The sequence below is a fragment of the Mixophyes fleayi genome, chromosome 3 (assembly GCF_038048845.1).
Source record: "Mixophyes fleayi isolate aMixFle1 chromosome 3, aMixFle1.hap1, whole genome shotgun sequence".
Classification (NCBI taxonomy): domain Eukaryota; kingdom Metazoa; phylum Chordata; class Amphibia; order Anura; family Limnodynastidae; genus Mixophyes; species Mixophyes fleayi.
Genome location: NC_134404.1, coordinates 270,458,239 through 270,472,079, shown reverse-complemented (window position 1 = coordinate 270,472,079; position 13,841 = coordinate 270,458,239). Strand labels below are relative to the sequence as shown.

At 41.7% G+C, this 13,841-nt stretch overlaps 1 protein-coding gene across 1 annotated transcript in view; it reads right to left on the bottom strand.

Annotated features, from left to right (window-relative positions):
• The window catches only part of SYNE1 (spectrin repeat containing nuclear envelope protein 1), a 334,503-nt gene that overhangs the window by 105,077 nt on the left and 215,585 nt on the right, over nt 1-13,841 (bottom strand). The window contains exons 92-96 of the mRNA XM_075203581.1: nt 9,600-9,767; nt 9,006-9,167; nt 8,661-8,855; nt 8,075-8,248; nt 1,300-1,491 (exon numbers count right to left, since the gene is read on the bottom strand). Of these exons, the coding sequence (XP_075059682.1) occupies nt 1,300-1,491; nt 8,075-8,248; nt 8,661-8,855; nt 9,006-9,167; nt 9,600-9,767 (891 nt within the window). The remainder of the gene's footprint in view (nt 1-1,299; nt 1,492-8,074; nt 8,249-8,660; nt 8,856-9,005; nt 9,168-9,599; nt 9,768-13,841) is intronic.

Here is a 13,841-nt window from a genome sequence, read left to right as displayed (position 1 = left end):
CAGTCCAAAGCTGCTACTTCTAATCAGTTACTGCTTCAATCTAATTCTAAAGATTAGCAGCAGAGTGTGCTGGGCAGAATAGGTTCACTACTCATTACTCATAGTGACAATATTAAATAACACAACAAAGTATTAATTGTAAGTAAGACAGTTTGTCTGTATGGGAATTAATTTAAAATGCACAACTCACTGCTATTATTTAATTGACCTAAATAATATATCTTAAAATTAGATAACTGTTTTAATTGAACTAGACAAAATTTCTTGCTTTAGAAAAAAACATCAATGTATAATAAATTAAAATATAAAAGAGTGTAAAATAAACATACTTTATATGAAGAAAATGACATTTTTAGGAACTTTTGATTTATCAGTAGAAGATTCAGGTAAAATAAATAGATTCTTTAGATTACTATTTGATTCATTCAAAGGACACTATAAATCAATTAATAATTTAGATGCACTTTAGAAGGGGATGGGTTAAGTAAAAGACAAATTGCACAGCACACCCTAAGAGGTAGAAAAATCAAACAGCAAGCAGATCCCAAACCAAAAAACAGACATATTACATGCTCTGCTTTCTTGTGTGCTTTCATCTCGCCCCATGCTAGCTTAGCCTATGGAACAAACAAGATATAAGAGTGCTGTTAAAGAGATAGTTATATCTTATCAAGTAGTCTTAACAATGTACACAGGACACAATACTGTACTATGCACAGTGTACTGTTCTATGCACAGTACATGTGCAGTGGTCAGGGATTATTTTGGACAGTACGTAGCACCTCTGCCTGTTATCTTACGTATCTAAGAAGAAAATACAATTTTGTCATTTTACTACACCAAAATGAGTAACAGTCCCAAAATCCCAAAGACTCATCTGTTCTCACATATGTGGTTAACATTCGTGTGATTAGGTAGAAATATCCTAAATGCAAAGCACAGGACAAGCTGGGGATTTTGAATTGACTTATGTCTGCTAACTTTACTAAACACAGTATTTATCTGCTACAGTTAAGTCAATGGGGGTGAGCAAAGCCAATAAAAGGATTACAAATCAGTTCTAAAATATATTTAACGTGGTTAAAAGCCAGATGCTATTTCTGATTAGCACAAAAATAGCATAAAAGAAAGAACACAATATCAATACACCAATACTACTGTTAGCATGTAGCATGGAAATAATGTTGCAATGATACTTTACAAATATATACATTACTATGTAAATACAGGTTACAAAGTAAATCACATCACAAGCTAACATAACAACAAATTGGCCCAATAGCTAGATGTTTTAATTACCTGAATGTTAATTTGCTTGTCCTGGAGAACCCTTTGCAGTTCTAAAAGGCTCCCTTTCAAAGTCCTTAATTTCATAGCCAGCTGTTCAGCTTCCTCCTTAGTGTGGGACTTTCCTTCCATTAGTAAGTTCTCATTATGTACCGAGAGCTCGGACAGAGCTACCACTTTCTGTTCAATTTCCAGCAGCATGTTCTGCAGCAGTGAAAACAAAGAAGCAAATTCAAACATTTTACGAAACAAGGCACCTCGGCATCAGCGGCACCTGAATGCCAAATCCTATCTCACAGCAGCAAACCCAAATTAAAAGCAGAGTCATTTTTCTTTGGGAATCCATCCAATGTTGAAGGCAAGTCTTTTAAAACTAATTACAAATAACGGCACATCTATCTATGAACCAGTCTTGCATGTTCTGTTATTCTTCAAGCGCATCAGCCATCCACATCAAGCACCAGGAAATAGACCACTAGCCCTCAGCAGCTAGGGTCTTCTCTTCTATATATGAACCATGTGCTACACAGATAAGCTCTTGGCCTTCAGAGGTTTGTGAATGACTCTGAGCATATCTGCATAATCCGCTTTACAGATTGACCTGCATAAACAGGTAAACTCTATTGGGTATCCTTTCATGAACTGCTGCAGTGATTCGCAACTTTATATTAAAGTTTTGTAATTAAGCAGGACAGGGTTTCAAAACAAACAGCAAAAAAATCTAATTGTGAAGGAAAACCGGGTTAACTGAATAAATGTTAATCTTGGAATCAACCTTATACAATTCAGCATAAATGTACTCAGGGCCTGATCAACCACTAGGCTGATCAGGCTTCAGCCTGGGGCGCTGGGTCCCGGGGGGCGCGACGCTGCGGGTATTTTTTTTTTCTTTCATTCATTAATTTTTTATTTATTTTTTACCATTGAGGTTTTTTTTCGCGGTGGTGGAGGGGGGTCACCGCGGGGAGGATGTTTGGAGGTCTCGAGGATCAAAAGCATTGGTGGTCAGTGGTCAGCAACAGGCAGCCAATCGCTAGGCTGCCTGTTGCTGTGCAGCAGGCAGAAAGCAGGAAGTCTTCACTTCCTGTCTGCTGATCTGCTGATCTGAGGAGTGAGGAGCAATGCTGGTCAGCACACCTACAGGTAAGTGAAGGGGGGGGACTGCCCTGCATATCTATAGGGAGGGGGGAACTGCCCTGCATATCTATAGGGAGGGGGGAGAACTGCCCTGCATATCTATAGGGGGGGGGGGGGGAACTGCCCTGCATATCTATAGGGAGGGGGGGGAACTGCCCTGCATATATATATGGAGGGGGGAACTGCCCTGCCTATATATAGGGAGGGGGGAACTGTCCTGCATATCTATAGGGAGGGGGGGGAACTGATCTGCATATCTATAGGGAGGGGGGAACTGCCCTGCTTATCTATAGGGAGGGGAACTGCCCTGCATATCTATAGGGAGGGGGGGGGGACTGCCCTGCATATCTATAGGGAGGGGGGGAACTGCCCTGCATATCTATAGGGGGGGGGAACTGCCCTGCATATCTATAGGGAGAGGGAGGGGGGCTCTGTCATACAAATCTATAGGGTGGGAGAGAGGTTGATATGTGTGAAGGAGGGCAGAGGAGGGGGGCTGATATATGTGACTGGGGGAGTTTTGATGTGACGGGGGGATAGCTACAGAGTGGAGGCAAGGAAAATAGCTGCAGGGGGGATGGATGCAGGGGGGGTTAAAGAAAATGACTGCAACAGGGGTTAAGAAAAATGGCTGTAGGGGGTATTTAAAAAATAGAGCAGCTTTGGGGGGCATAATCTCATGATTGTGTGGCTGTTACATGGATGCTCTTTGTGGTCTCAGCAATCACTAGAATAGTAAATATTAGTGAGATGGGGCTGGTAGAGGTTTGTATTAGATTGACCACAAATATTCAGATATTGCTTATATATGCCTGTACAATGGGGTACTTTTAGCTGGCCATAATGGAGTGTTTTGTTTAACTAAAGGGCCTAATCATTCAGGGTTTGTTAACATTTTGCATTATAATAAATTTTTGCATTTTCAAAACAGGACGCCAACTTTCCAGAAGCCAGCGAGAGGATAACAAAGTTCCAAGAGAGAAGAGCAAGAACAGGTAAGATACAATGGCACAATCTGTCTAAATTTGAATGCTGGAAAATACACCTGAACATTCATATTCAGGAGTGTTCCTGTACACCTATATATTCGGGGGGGGGGGGGGGGGGACTCAGATATGAGCCTAATAGACTTCTAAAATTCCTCTCCATTTATATGAAGTGCTGTCTGCTAAAACAATGCTTCTAAATATTATAATGTGTGAAGGGGGTGATTTTTTTTTTTTAAATCAGATATTTTTTATTTGGTTTTTCAAACACATATAATACAGATATAAACCAAACAAATACATATATAACACATGACATCCTTACTTTATAATGCTTTTCAATAACATTGGCAACACACAAATAATGAAATGATGAAACAATATTCACAGTAACACCAATGAGCCTTTTTTCACAAGGTAAGTGATAGCATCATAGAAGGATGAAATTTTAGGACTCACCACAAATAGCTTATTAGTCGCAAAAGGTGCAAATAATAATGCTTGAGCAATTGAACACTAGAAAGTGCCGGCAGAATTCTATTTTTTCACAAGTCATCCAGAGGGATCCTCTCTCCCCTACCTCCAGCAGGTGAGTTAATCAGAAGACACCAAATCATTTGAACAAAATTGGTAGCTAGACGTATACCATCTGGACCATATTATATGATATTTTGATTTAGCATTCCTACATGTGTACACATATCTTTCATGTTGTACAATGGCATTAACCAGCGCTCCCCACTTGAAAATCAGGTTGCACCGGTGATATCCAAGTCTTAGAAATCACCACCTTGGCACGTGTCATTAAATTGAAAACATAAGCAGCTGTATATTTATTTGTTAAATCTTCTAACAAAATACCACGTAGACAACATTTGGCATTCATGAGGGGAGGGGGGGGGGGGCAAGGGGAACAGTATTAAGAACACATGAGTTCGATTCCCGATTATGGCCTTATCTGTGTGGAGTTTGTATGTTCTCCCTGTATTTGTGTGGGTTTCCTCTGTGTGCTCCGGTTTCCTCCACACTGGAAAAACATACTGGTATGTTAATTGGCTGCTATCAAAATTGACCCTAGTCTCTCTCTCTCTGTGTGTGTGTGTGTGTGTATGTTAGGACTGATGTGAATGAGTTCTCTGTACAGCGCTGCGGAATTAGTGGCGCTATATAAATAACTGATGATGATGATGATGATTCCCAAACTTCTGACCAAAAAGTATTTACAAACAGACAACCCCATAACATATGCCAGAAATCATCAGATGGTGAACAGCATTTTGGACAAGACGAGTCACTTCCTCGGCCCATACGATGCAAACCAACAGGGGTAAGGTATACTCTGTGCAACAGATATAAGTGTATTTGTTGGTAGGGGAGGTAGGATGTGGCGCTGCGGAGACTCTTAAGCATAGGAGACCACTCCTCGTCCAATAGGAGGCCTAGGTCCTCTTGGCATTTGGCTTTCAATGAGTCTAAGTCGTTTGGGGCAAGTGAATAATTGAGGTCAGAGTAAAGTTGGGATATAGTGTTTCTTGTATCCACCCTTTGCAGAAGACTCATAAGAGCGGATGAAAGAATTAACGGAGAGAAGTCATGAAACTGTGTGTTAAGAGAGTGTCTTAGTTGAAAGTAACAGTAAAATGCAGAGTTAGGGATTCCCTTTACCTGCGACAGTTGCGCAAAGGTTTTCAAGGAACTGGACTCACACAACTGCCCTATATTCACAATACAATATCTATGCCATATATTGTATTCTCTCAGTTTGTTAAGTTCTGGGAAGGAAGGATTATGCCACAAGGGGTAAAAGGATCAAAACCCTGACCTCCCACTATATTATGCGCGGTACGCCAAATCTCCACAGCTTGTTTAACTATCGGGGCCACCTGACTCAGACATTTCCCGATAAGCAATACTTCCATGGGTAATAAAAACGTATTACCAGAAGCATAGGACTCTGCCTGCTCACCAAGAAACCCCAGCAAGTCTATAGGCCATTTAAGGGAATGCCTATTCTCATTATCAGGGGGCATCACACCATGAAGTGGGAATATATAAGATTTGTCCCAGTTTATCAGTAGACCCGAAAAGAGTCCAAACTTATTAACCACCTCTAGAAAGCGGTCAAGGGAGGCATCAGATTCGGAAAGAAATAGTAATATGTCGTCAGCATAGAAAGCTACAGTATCCCGAGCCTTCCCCACTGGGAGCCCAACAATTTGAGGATGATCTCTAATCAGACAAGCCAGGGGTTCTATGGCCAGCACAAATAGTGCTGGAGACAAGTGGCAGTCTTGCCTAGTCCCTCGTCCCCAGCCTAAAAGAAGGGTATGTGTGGCCATTTACTGAGACTCTTGCCACCAGGGCTGAATACAGTAGCTGAATCCACTTATTAAACTCAGTCCCCAACCCAAATCTGTGCAACACTTCCCATAAGTATTCCCACTCGACCGAGTCGAAGGCCTTGGCAGAATCCAAAGACACCAACACTGCCCCCTCCTGAGCCGAATGGGGCGGCTAGATATGAGTGTAAAGGTGGCGTAAATTTGAAATGGTGGATTTACAAGGCATAAACTCTGTTTGGTCAGGATGAACTATCTCAGAAATAACAGAATTTAGTCTGGAAACAAGAATTTTGGGTAATATTTTAACATCAGTACAGAGGAGAGACCATTATCAGCACCTCCAACATTGAGGGTGGCAAAGCACCCAAGTCATATAAACAATTAAAAGCATCTAGTAATTGTGGAACAAAAACGTTTCTGAATTTCTTATATAGCTCTATAGGAAGGCCATCAATTCCTTGAGCCTTATGACTGCGAAACGAGAATATAGCTGCGTCTATTTCTTCAATTGTGAGAGGCACATTCAAAACAGAAGCCGAATCCTGGGAGAGACACAGGAATTCAATGGAGTCTAAATATGCTGTAAATTGAGTACGCGCGTATTGTTCCTTAGAGATGTAAGTACACTTATAATATTGGAGAAACGTATCGACAATTTCACCTCCCCTAAAAATTTGTACATGTTGGTTGTTGTAAATTGCTGGGATAGTTCTACTAGACTGTTGCTCTCTTGCTAAACATGCTAGGTAACTTTCTCCCATGTCAGCCTCTGAGTAATGTCGATGTTGAGAGAACAGAAGGAAACGTTTAGACTTGTCAAATAGATAATCCCTCTATTCTAACTGAACCCTCTACCATTGGAGACGATTCTCGAGCGCGAACTAAAATACAGACACTCCAAATCTCTACATTGCTGTTCAAGAGTAGATTCTATTTTTCTATTAGAATTTTTGATGTCAGAAATATTTTTAATCAGACTCTTAGAAAAGCCATAAAGGCATCCCAAAGGACATCCACGGATGATGACATACTATTATCCGTAAAGTATCCTTCCCAACGGTCAGTTAGGTCCACCCCAGTACCCATTGTATCCAACCAATGTGGGTTTAACCTTCAAAATCTCACCCCTCTGTCATCCGTCAAGTCAAGACATATAAGAACTGGAGAGTGATCTTAAATGCCCCTGGAGAGGTATTCAATGAAGGTGACACATAGTGATAAAGATAGGGAGGGTAAAATCAAATGTATTCATAACATGGTGTGATAACTGGTAGAATGGCAGGAGAATTGCTGTTTATCAGAATTTCTACACCTCCACACATCAACCAGGCCCATCTCCTCCACAAGGTGAGAAAATGGTGTAGAACCGCCAAGGAAAGGAGTATTGGACACTCGCCATCTATCTAACCCTGTGTGAAGAACGTTGTTGAAATCTCCCCCACACACCACGTGTAGGGTGGCCGGAGAGAGTGCCATAAAGGTGGAAGTCTTACACAAAATATCATTGTTGTAAGGAGGCGGGATATAAATTGCCAAGATTATAAGCGGGGAGAAGTTAACAACTGCCCTAAGGAACACATAACTTCCATAAGGGTCAATCTGCACATGTTCTATTGTAAAGGTTAGTGATTTCTTGACTAGTATAGAAACTCCTCTGGAATTAGCAGAGTGTGTAGACTGGTATGCCCACCCCATCCATTGATGCTTTAAAGCCAAAATTTTACTACTATAGCGAAGCGTCTCAACTAGACAGGCTATATCTACATTGCATTTTCGAAGCTGGGATAACACAAGGGAGTGTTTAATGTTTTCATTCAAACCTCTGGTATTCCAGGCAAGCAGGCGGAGCCCCTCCCTCCTGTTGTAGTTACCTACAGCCATGCAGAATCATACAACATTGGAGAGTATCGGGTATAAGATAGGGGGAAGGAGCAAACTAACAGAGAGAAGAGTCTGGAGATCTGTTCCGTGCACAGTGAAGAGTAGTCAATTACCTGAGTCATAAGTAAATATAAAAGCATTGTGGTGAAAACATTAAAGTCAACAATAATACAAAATAAACTGAGTTTAATACAGTCCAACTGCAAATCTGTTCTATAAAGGAGACTAAAGTACAAACACAATGCACCTTCTGACAACCCCCTCCCCCTGTATATCCCCAATGAAGGGGGTGATTTTTATGACATGACATTAATCTCACATTTAATTTGATTGTAAACATATGCCTTTTTATTTTTATAGGTTAAAAAATATTCTGGTGTGAAGAGATAAAAGTTATTCTAGATCATTAAAATACATATGTTACCATCTTGTGGATTTTACCTGACAATCAATGAGCTGTGCCTCCATGTCCATGGGCTCTTCCAAAGCAAGCAACACTTTGTCCAACGTAGTCCTGGCGCCCAGCAACCAGAGATCAAGCTCGTCTGCTTCACTGCGGTATCTCTGCAGAGCCTGTTCATGGCGCTGTTCTTCAAGCTGCTCATTCAATTTTTCCTGTGGACATAATTTGTTTCAGTTTGTCTGTTTCTTATGAAAGCAGTCTTCTGGTAAACATCTGATCCTACCATGATGCAAGTCACAATGTAGCCATACACAGCTTTATCCTATTGGCAATCTAACTGGTAACATTTGGCTGTGAGTTTATATCTATATAAAACACTGCTATAATATAAAAGAAAAATACAAATTGTAATACTAAAATTAACCAAGGCATGAGGAATGAAATGTAAATATGCACAATGGGGCAGAGAGTGATGTGAATGCTTAAATGGCAAAGGATCTTGCCATTTAATGTCAATTGACCTAAGAATGAAGCGTATGGCCAGAGATTCTGCAAAAGCCAGCAATAAAATTGTATATATCTGTGCTTTACTTTTACTCCATTGTACTGGAATATAGTTTTCACCTCTAGGAGTTGACGTTTTCCAGAAGCTTTCATTCTGATGGTGGCCATTCTCTCTGCCAAGACAGTTAGAGTGGATTGCAGAGCTAACTGATCTGCAGTTTCAGAATCCAGAGATTCTGACACTAGTTCTTCTGCAAAAGATGCTTGCAACTTGCTGATCTCTTCCTGTAACATTAAAATCTCATCCATGAGAGCCTGGAGAAGAACATAAAAGAGATATTAATGGTGCATAACCTGCAAATCAGAAACAAACACAGGTCAATACAGATGACACAATGGTCATTGCAAATTGCCACTTCACTGAAGAAACTATTGTAATAAACATTGTAATAGAATGTAGCTGACCTGGTGCTCAGCCATCTGACTTTCAGGGGTCTTGCAGGGCTCCAGACTCTCATTCAATTTTACTTCAATAGTCTCCATTTTGGTGGAAATAGACTGGAGTGAATCTTGGTATCTTTGTTGTCGTTCCAGAGCCTCATATAAAGTCCGCTGCTTTTCACTAATCTGATAGAGACACAGAATAGCGCACAATTTGTTATATTACAAATCAAGATCACAGTATAGAAAATGTACTGTTTATATAACATTTCTAACCAACCTTTAATTATGGTAGGTCTTACTCATATAGACTGCAATTAATTTGTTTGTGAATAATTTATGAATACACAACTGCATTGCAATATACTGTTTGTATCTTATTGAAAAAAATGAGTGAAATTAATGTTATAGATGCTAGATTCATAAAATCATAAGTTTAAATTATGTCATTGAGGAACAATTGTTGCTCATTCATTTATGTTAAAACAATAAACTGATAGAGATTGCATATTTTCAGGGATCCTAGTCCATGTTGTGTAAACTGCAGTCAGTGTTTGTAATCTTACACAATTATTATTATAATAAGCTGCATAAACAACATAGAAAATTAAAACACACCACATTCTTCAGTGTCTCCCAGGAACGCTGTAGATCATCTAATTTGGCGTTAGTGGCCATCTCTATCCCCGGCTCATACATTTCTTGAGGTGAAGCTGCGTTGGGTTGGATCTTGGCAGCATCTGTCTGCAATTGTTCAGCAGATAAGGCCTGGTAATAAGCAATGTCCTAAGAGCATGAAGCACAACATAGTACTTTCAACAGATAACATATCACAAGCATGCACACTAGATCTTACACTATGTGTAAACTGAAAAAGCAGACCGTAAATGTGTCATTTAATGTCTCCCACTGCAGCATTGTGAAAGCAGAGATAAATATTTTTTTTTGCCGCAAGCTATTTAATCCAACTGTGTGTATGATATTCAAGTCACAAAAATCTTATATAGTGTTATATATGTTGTTATATATTTATTTACCTCTATATTACTATTCTATTCACTATTAGTTTACATCTATGTCTTTACAGTATCATATAGACTATATCAACATTTTTACATGATATAAAAAAGTTGGTCGGTTTTTATATATATAATAATGGCCAAATTTCACCCTAAGATAATATGGAACAATGTATGACACTAAGCATGTCTATTTTAACCTGATCATTTTATTATTTTTTTGTGACTTAAAATAGCATATCATCTACAGATATATATAGGACCTATTAACCGGAATGCTTGGGACTTTGGGTTTCTCAGATGGGGTTTTAACTTTTATATGTCGATTAGAGTAGTGCAAGTTTATATGCTGATGATGATGACTGGTATCTTTCACTGCTAAAATAAAAAATATATGTATGTATTTTTTTATTAAAGCGCATGCTCCCCACCCCTAAAATCCATAATCAGCACCAGCACTAGATAGCCTGATTCCCACCAAAACAGGGAGATAACACATATGGAACCCAGCACTAGGCTACACAGGTTATAACAGTGAACACACAGCCCCAGTGCTTCTCAATGCATGGTTGGTAATTTTTGTGAGGGTCTAGTTTTTTGTGCCCCCATTCATCAGAGGCTGCAGCCTAGCACTGGCGCTGGTTCTCACTATGAGGAAGATTCAATTAGCAGCGTTGTTCCTGAGAACATCCTGGCTGCCCATTTTACCTATCTTAAAGCTCTACTGCCACATAGAAAAATATTTTCCCTTGATGGACCCTAAATCATGCGCCCTGGGGGCTGCCACATTCAGATATTTTTCTCAGGTCTATGCCAGTTCTGTGATGCAGAAATAATGGGATTTTTATACTTACGTAAAATCCTTTTCTCTTAATCCGTTGGCGGACACCGGGACCTTGGGGTATAGTGTAGGGCAGGCGAATGCTGGCACTTTAACTTTTAGTTAACAAAAGCTCTGGCTCCACCCCCTCTATACCCCACCTCCTGCTAGAGGCCAGTCTATGTTTAACCAAGCCCGCAGAAAGGGAGATAGAGAGAACCAAAGAAAAGAGAATAAACTTAACACATAACATTCTCTTAACAATCAAACAACATGTCAAACAGAAGGAAAAACCAGAGCGTTAAGGGTGGGCGCCCGGTGTCCCCCAACAGATTAAGAGAAACGGATTTTACGTAAGTATAAAAATCCCATTTTCTCTCACATCCCTTGGGGGACACCGGGACCTTGGGGACATCCCAAAGCTGTCTCACGGGAGGGAACGCTCAGAAGAAAGATTTCTCCCTTTCTCCCAAAACTTGCATCCCTAGAGGCAAACACATTAAATCTGTAAAACTTTGTGAAAGTGTGTACAGAAGACCACGTGGCCGCTTTACACAACTGTTCACTGGAGGCACCATGGTGTGCCGCCCAGGAAGCCCTTACAGATCTTGTAGAATGCGCCCGTAGAATATCTGGGACAGGCTCCCCAGCCCCACTGTAAGCCTGGCGGATAACAGCCGTAATCCACCTAGCAATGGTCATCTTGGAAGCTGGCCAGCCTCTTTTGTGAGCATCGTAAAGAATAAAAAGATCCTCAGTTTTACGAAACTTCGGCGATCTTTTAACATAAATTCTCAAGGCACGAACCACATCAAGATAACGAATAGAGTCATCGTTATCAGAAGACGAGGAATCAGTTAGAGCCGTAATGACAATATCCTGACTCAGATGAAACTTAGAGACAACCTTTAGAAGGAAGGATGGCTTAGTTTGAAGAACTGCCATACCCTCATGAAAAACTAGCAGAGGAGGCTTACAAGACAAAGCCCCAAGCTCTGAAACTCTGCGTGCCGTTGAAATGGCTAAAAGAAAAAAACGTTTTCAAAGTAAGAAATTTGAAATCTACTGAATTCAAAGGCTCAAATGGAGGATGCTGTAAAGCCCTCAACATCAAATTCAAATCCCATGGTGGAACCGGAGGAATATAAAGAGGTTGAACATGAAGAACACCCTGAGTCTGCACATCAGGTATAACAGCAAGTTTTCTCTGAAAGAAAATTGAAAGAGCTGACACCTGACCCTTAAGAGAACTAAGACGCAAACCTGCATCCAAGCCGTCCTGCAAGAACCTCAGTAACCTGGCCAGACGAAAAGATGTAGGATACCCCTTCTTTTCGCACCAACCAATATATGTCCTCCAAACTCGATGATATATTTTGGCTGAAGCTGGCTTTCGAGCACGAAGCATGGTCTGAACCACAAACCTCAGCAGGGACTGATGACCCCTCCAAATGGGCACATGGAGATATGCATCCTTGATGTCTAGAGCCACCATAAATTCTCCCTGTTCCATGCTGAGAATTACAGAGCGTAAAGATTCCATCTTGAAGCTGGGCACTCATCTGAGTGTTCAAAGCCTTTAGATTGAGAATCGGTCTGAAGGAGCCGTCGGGTTTTGTCACAAGAAAAAGATTGGAATAAAACCCCAAACCTCTTTGAGAATGAGGAACCGGAATAATCACTCCGGCAGACAGAAGGGATTGAATCGCCTCTGTTAAAGCCAACTGTTTTCTTGGACATGACGGAAACCCCGTGGTGAAAAACCGTCTGGGAGGGAGACCGAGCAGATCGATCTTGTAACCCTGGCTCACCCCTCCCCGAATCCAGACATCGGTAGTGGAATGACACCACCGATCCCTGAACCGCAGAAGACGGACTCCCACCACTGACGACAGTGGAGGAGCAAAATCCCCGTCATGCAGACTGTTTGTCTGCTGGCCTAGCAGCTGGTTGACGCGCAGACCAGGCCTGACGTCCCCTCTGCAAACCACCTCTAGGGGTGGATGTCTGACCTCTGGAGGATTGTCCTGAGGAATACTGTCCTCTAGACCTACCTGCGGAACGAAAGGCCCGAAATCTAGACATCCTCTGCTTGGGAACACTGACCGGGAGGAAAGTGCTCTTACCTCATGATGCCTGACTAATAAAGGAATCCAGCTGAGGACCAAACAGAACACCTCCTGAAAAGGTAATGGACTCCAGAGCCTATTTGGACTCTATGTCAGCCTCCCAGGACTTTAACCAGAGAGTCCGACGTGCTGCCACTGCCAAGGCATAAACGCGCGCTCCCATCGTCCATGCTTCCATAGCAGCTTCACCTAAATAATCCGTTGCCCTCTGAATCTGTTCCACTAAAGGAATCAATTCAGAGGATGGCCTGCCAGCCAACCAACAAACCCTCAGACAATTGTTCCGACCAGCGATCAACAGCTTTGTTAACCCATGCTGATGCTAAAGCAGGCCTCAAAGAAGCACCCGCTGCCACAAAAATGGACTTAAGAACGGTTTCAACCTTCCGGTCTGCACCATCCTTAAGAGTGGCCTGGTTAGGCAGAGTGATAGTAGTTACCTTTGCCAACCTCGCCACAGCTGCATTCACCTGAGGAAGCGTCTCCCATTTAGCGAGAACCTCAGGGGGAAATGGATAACACGACTGCAGTCACTTAGTCACCTGAAACTTCCTGTCTGGAGAAGTCCAAGATTTCAACAGCAACTCCTCCAAGTGGGGAGAGGCCGGAAAAACCACCTCCCTCTTTTTGCGTCTTTCAAAAAGAGAGGATGCAGAAGCCTCAGGCACTTGGTCCTCAGGAATATCAAGTACCTGACGCACCGCCTGAATTAACTCTTCCACACTCTGACGATCTGCTGGGACCTCCACCAGAGAAGTAGCATCTATTTCAGAGCCCAGCGGTAACTCACCCTCTTCCTGGGAACCACAATCAGAATCAGATCCATGTCCCAGAAAAGAGGCGGCCACCCGCCTCTGTCTACTTGAGGAGGGCAGAGTGACCGACTGCATCA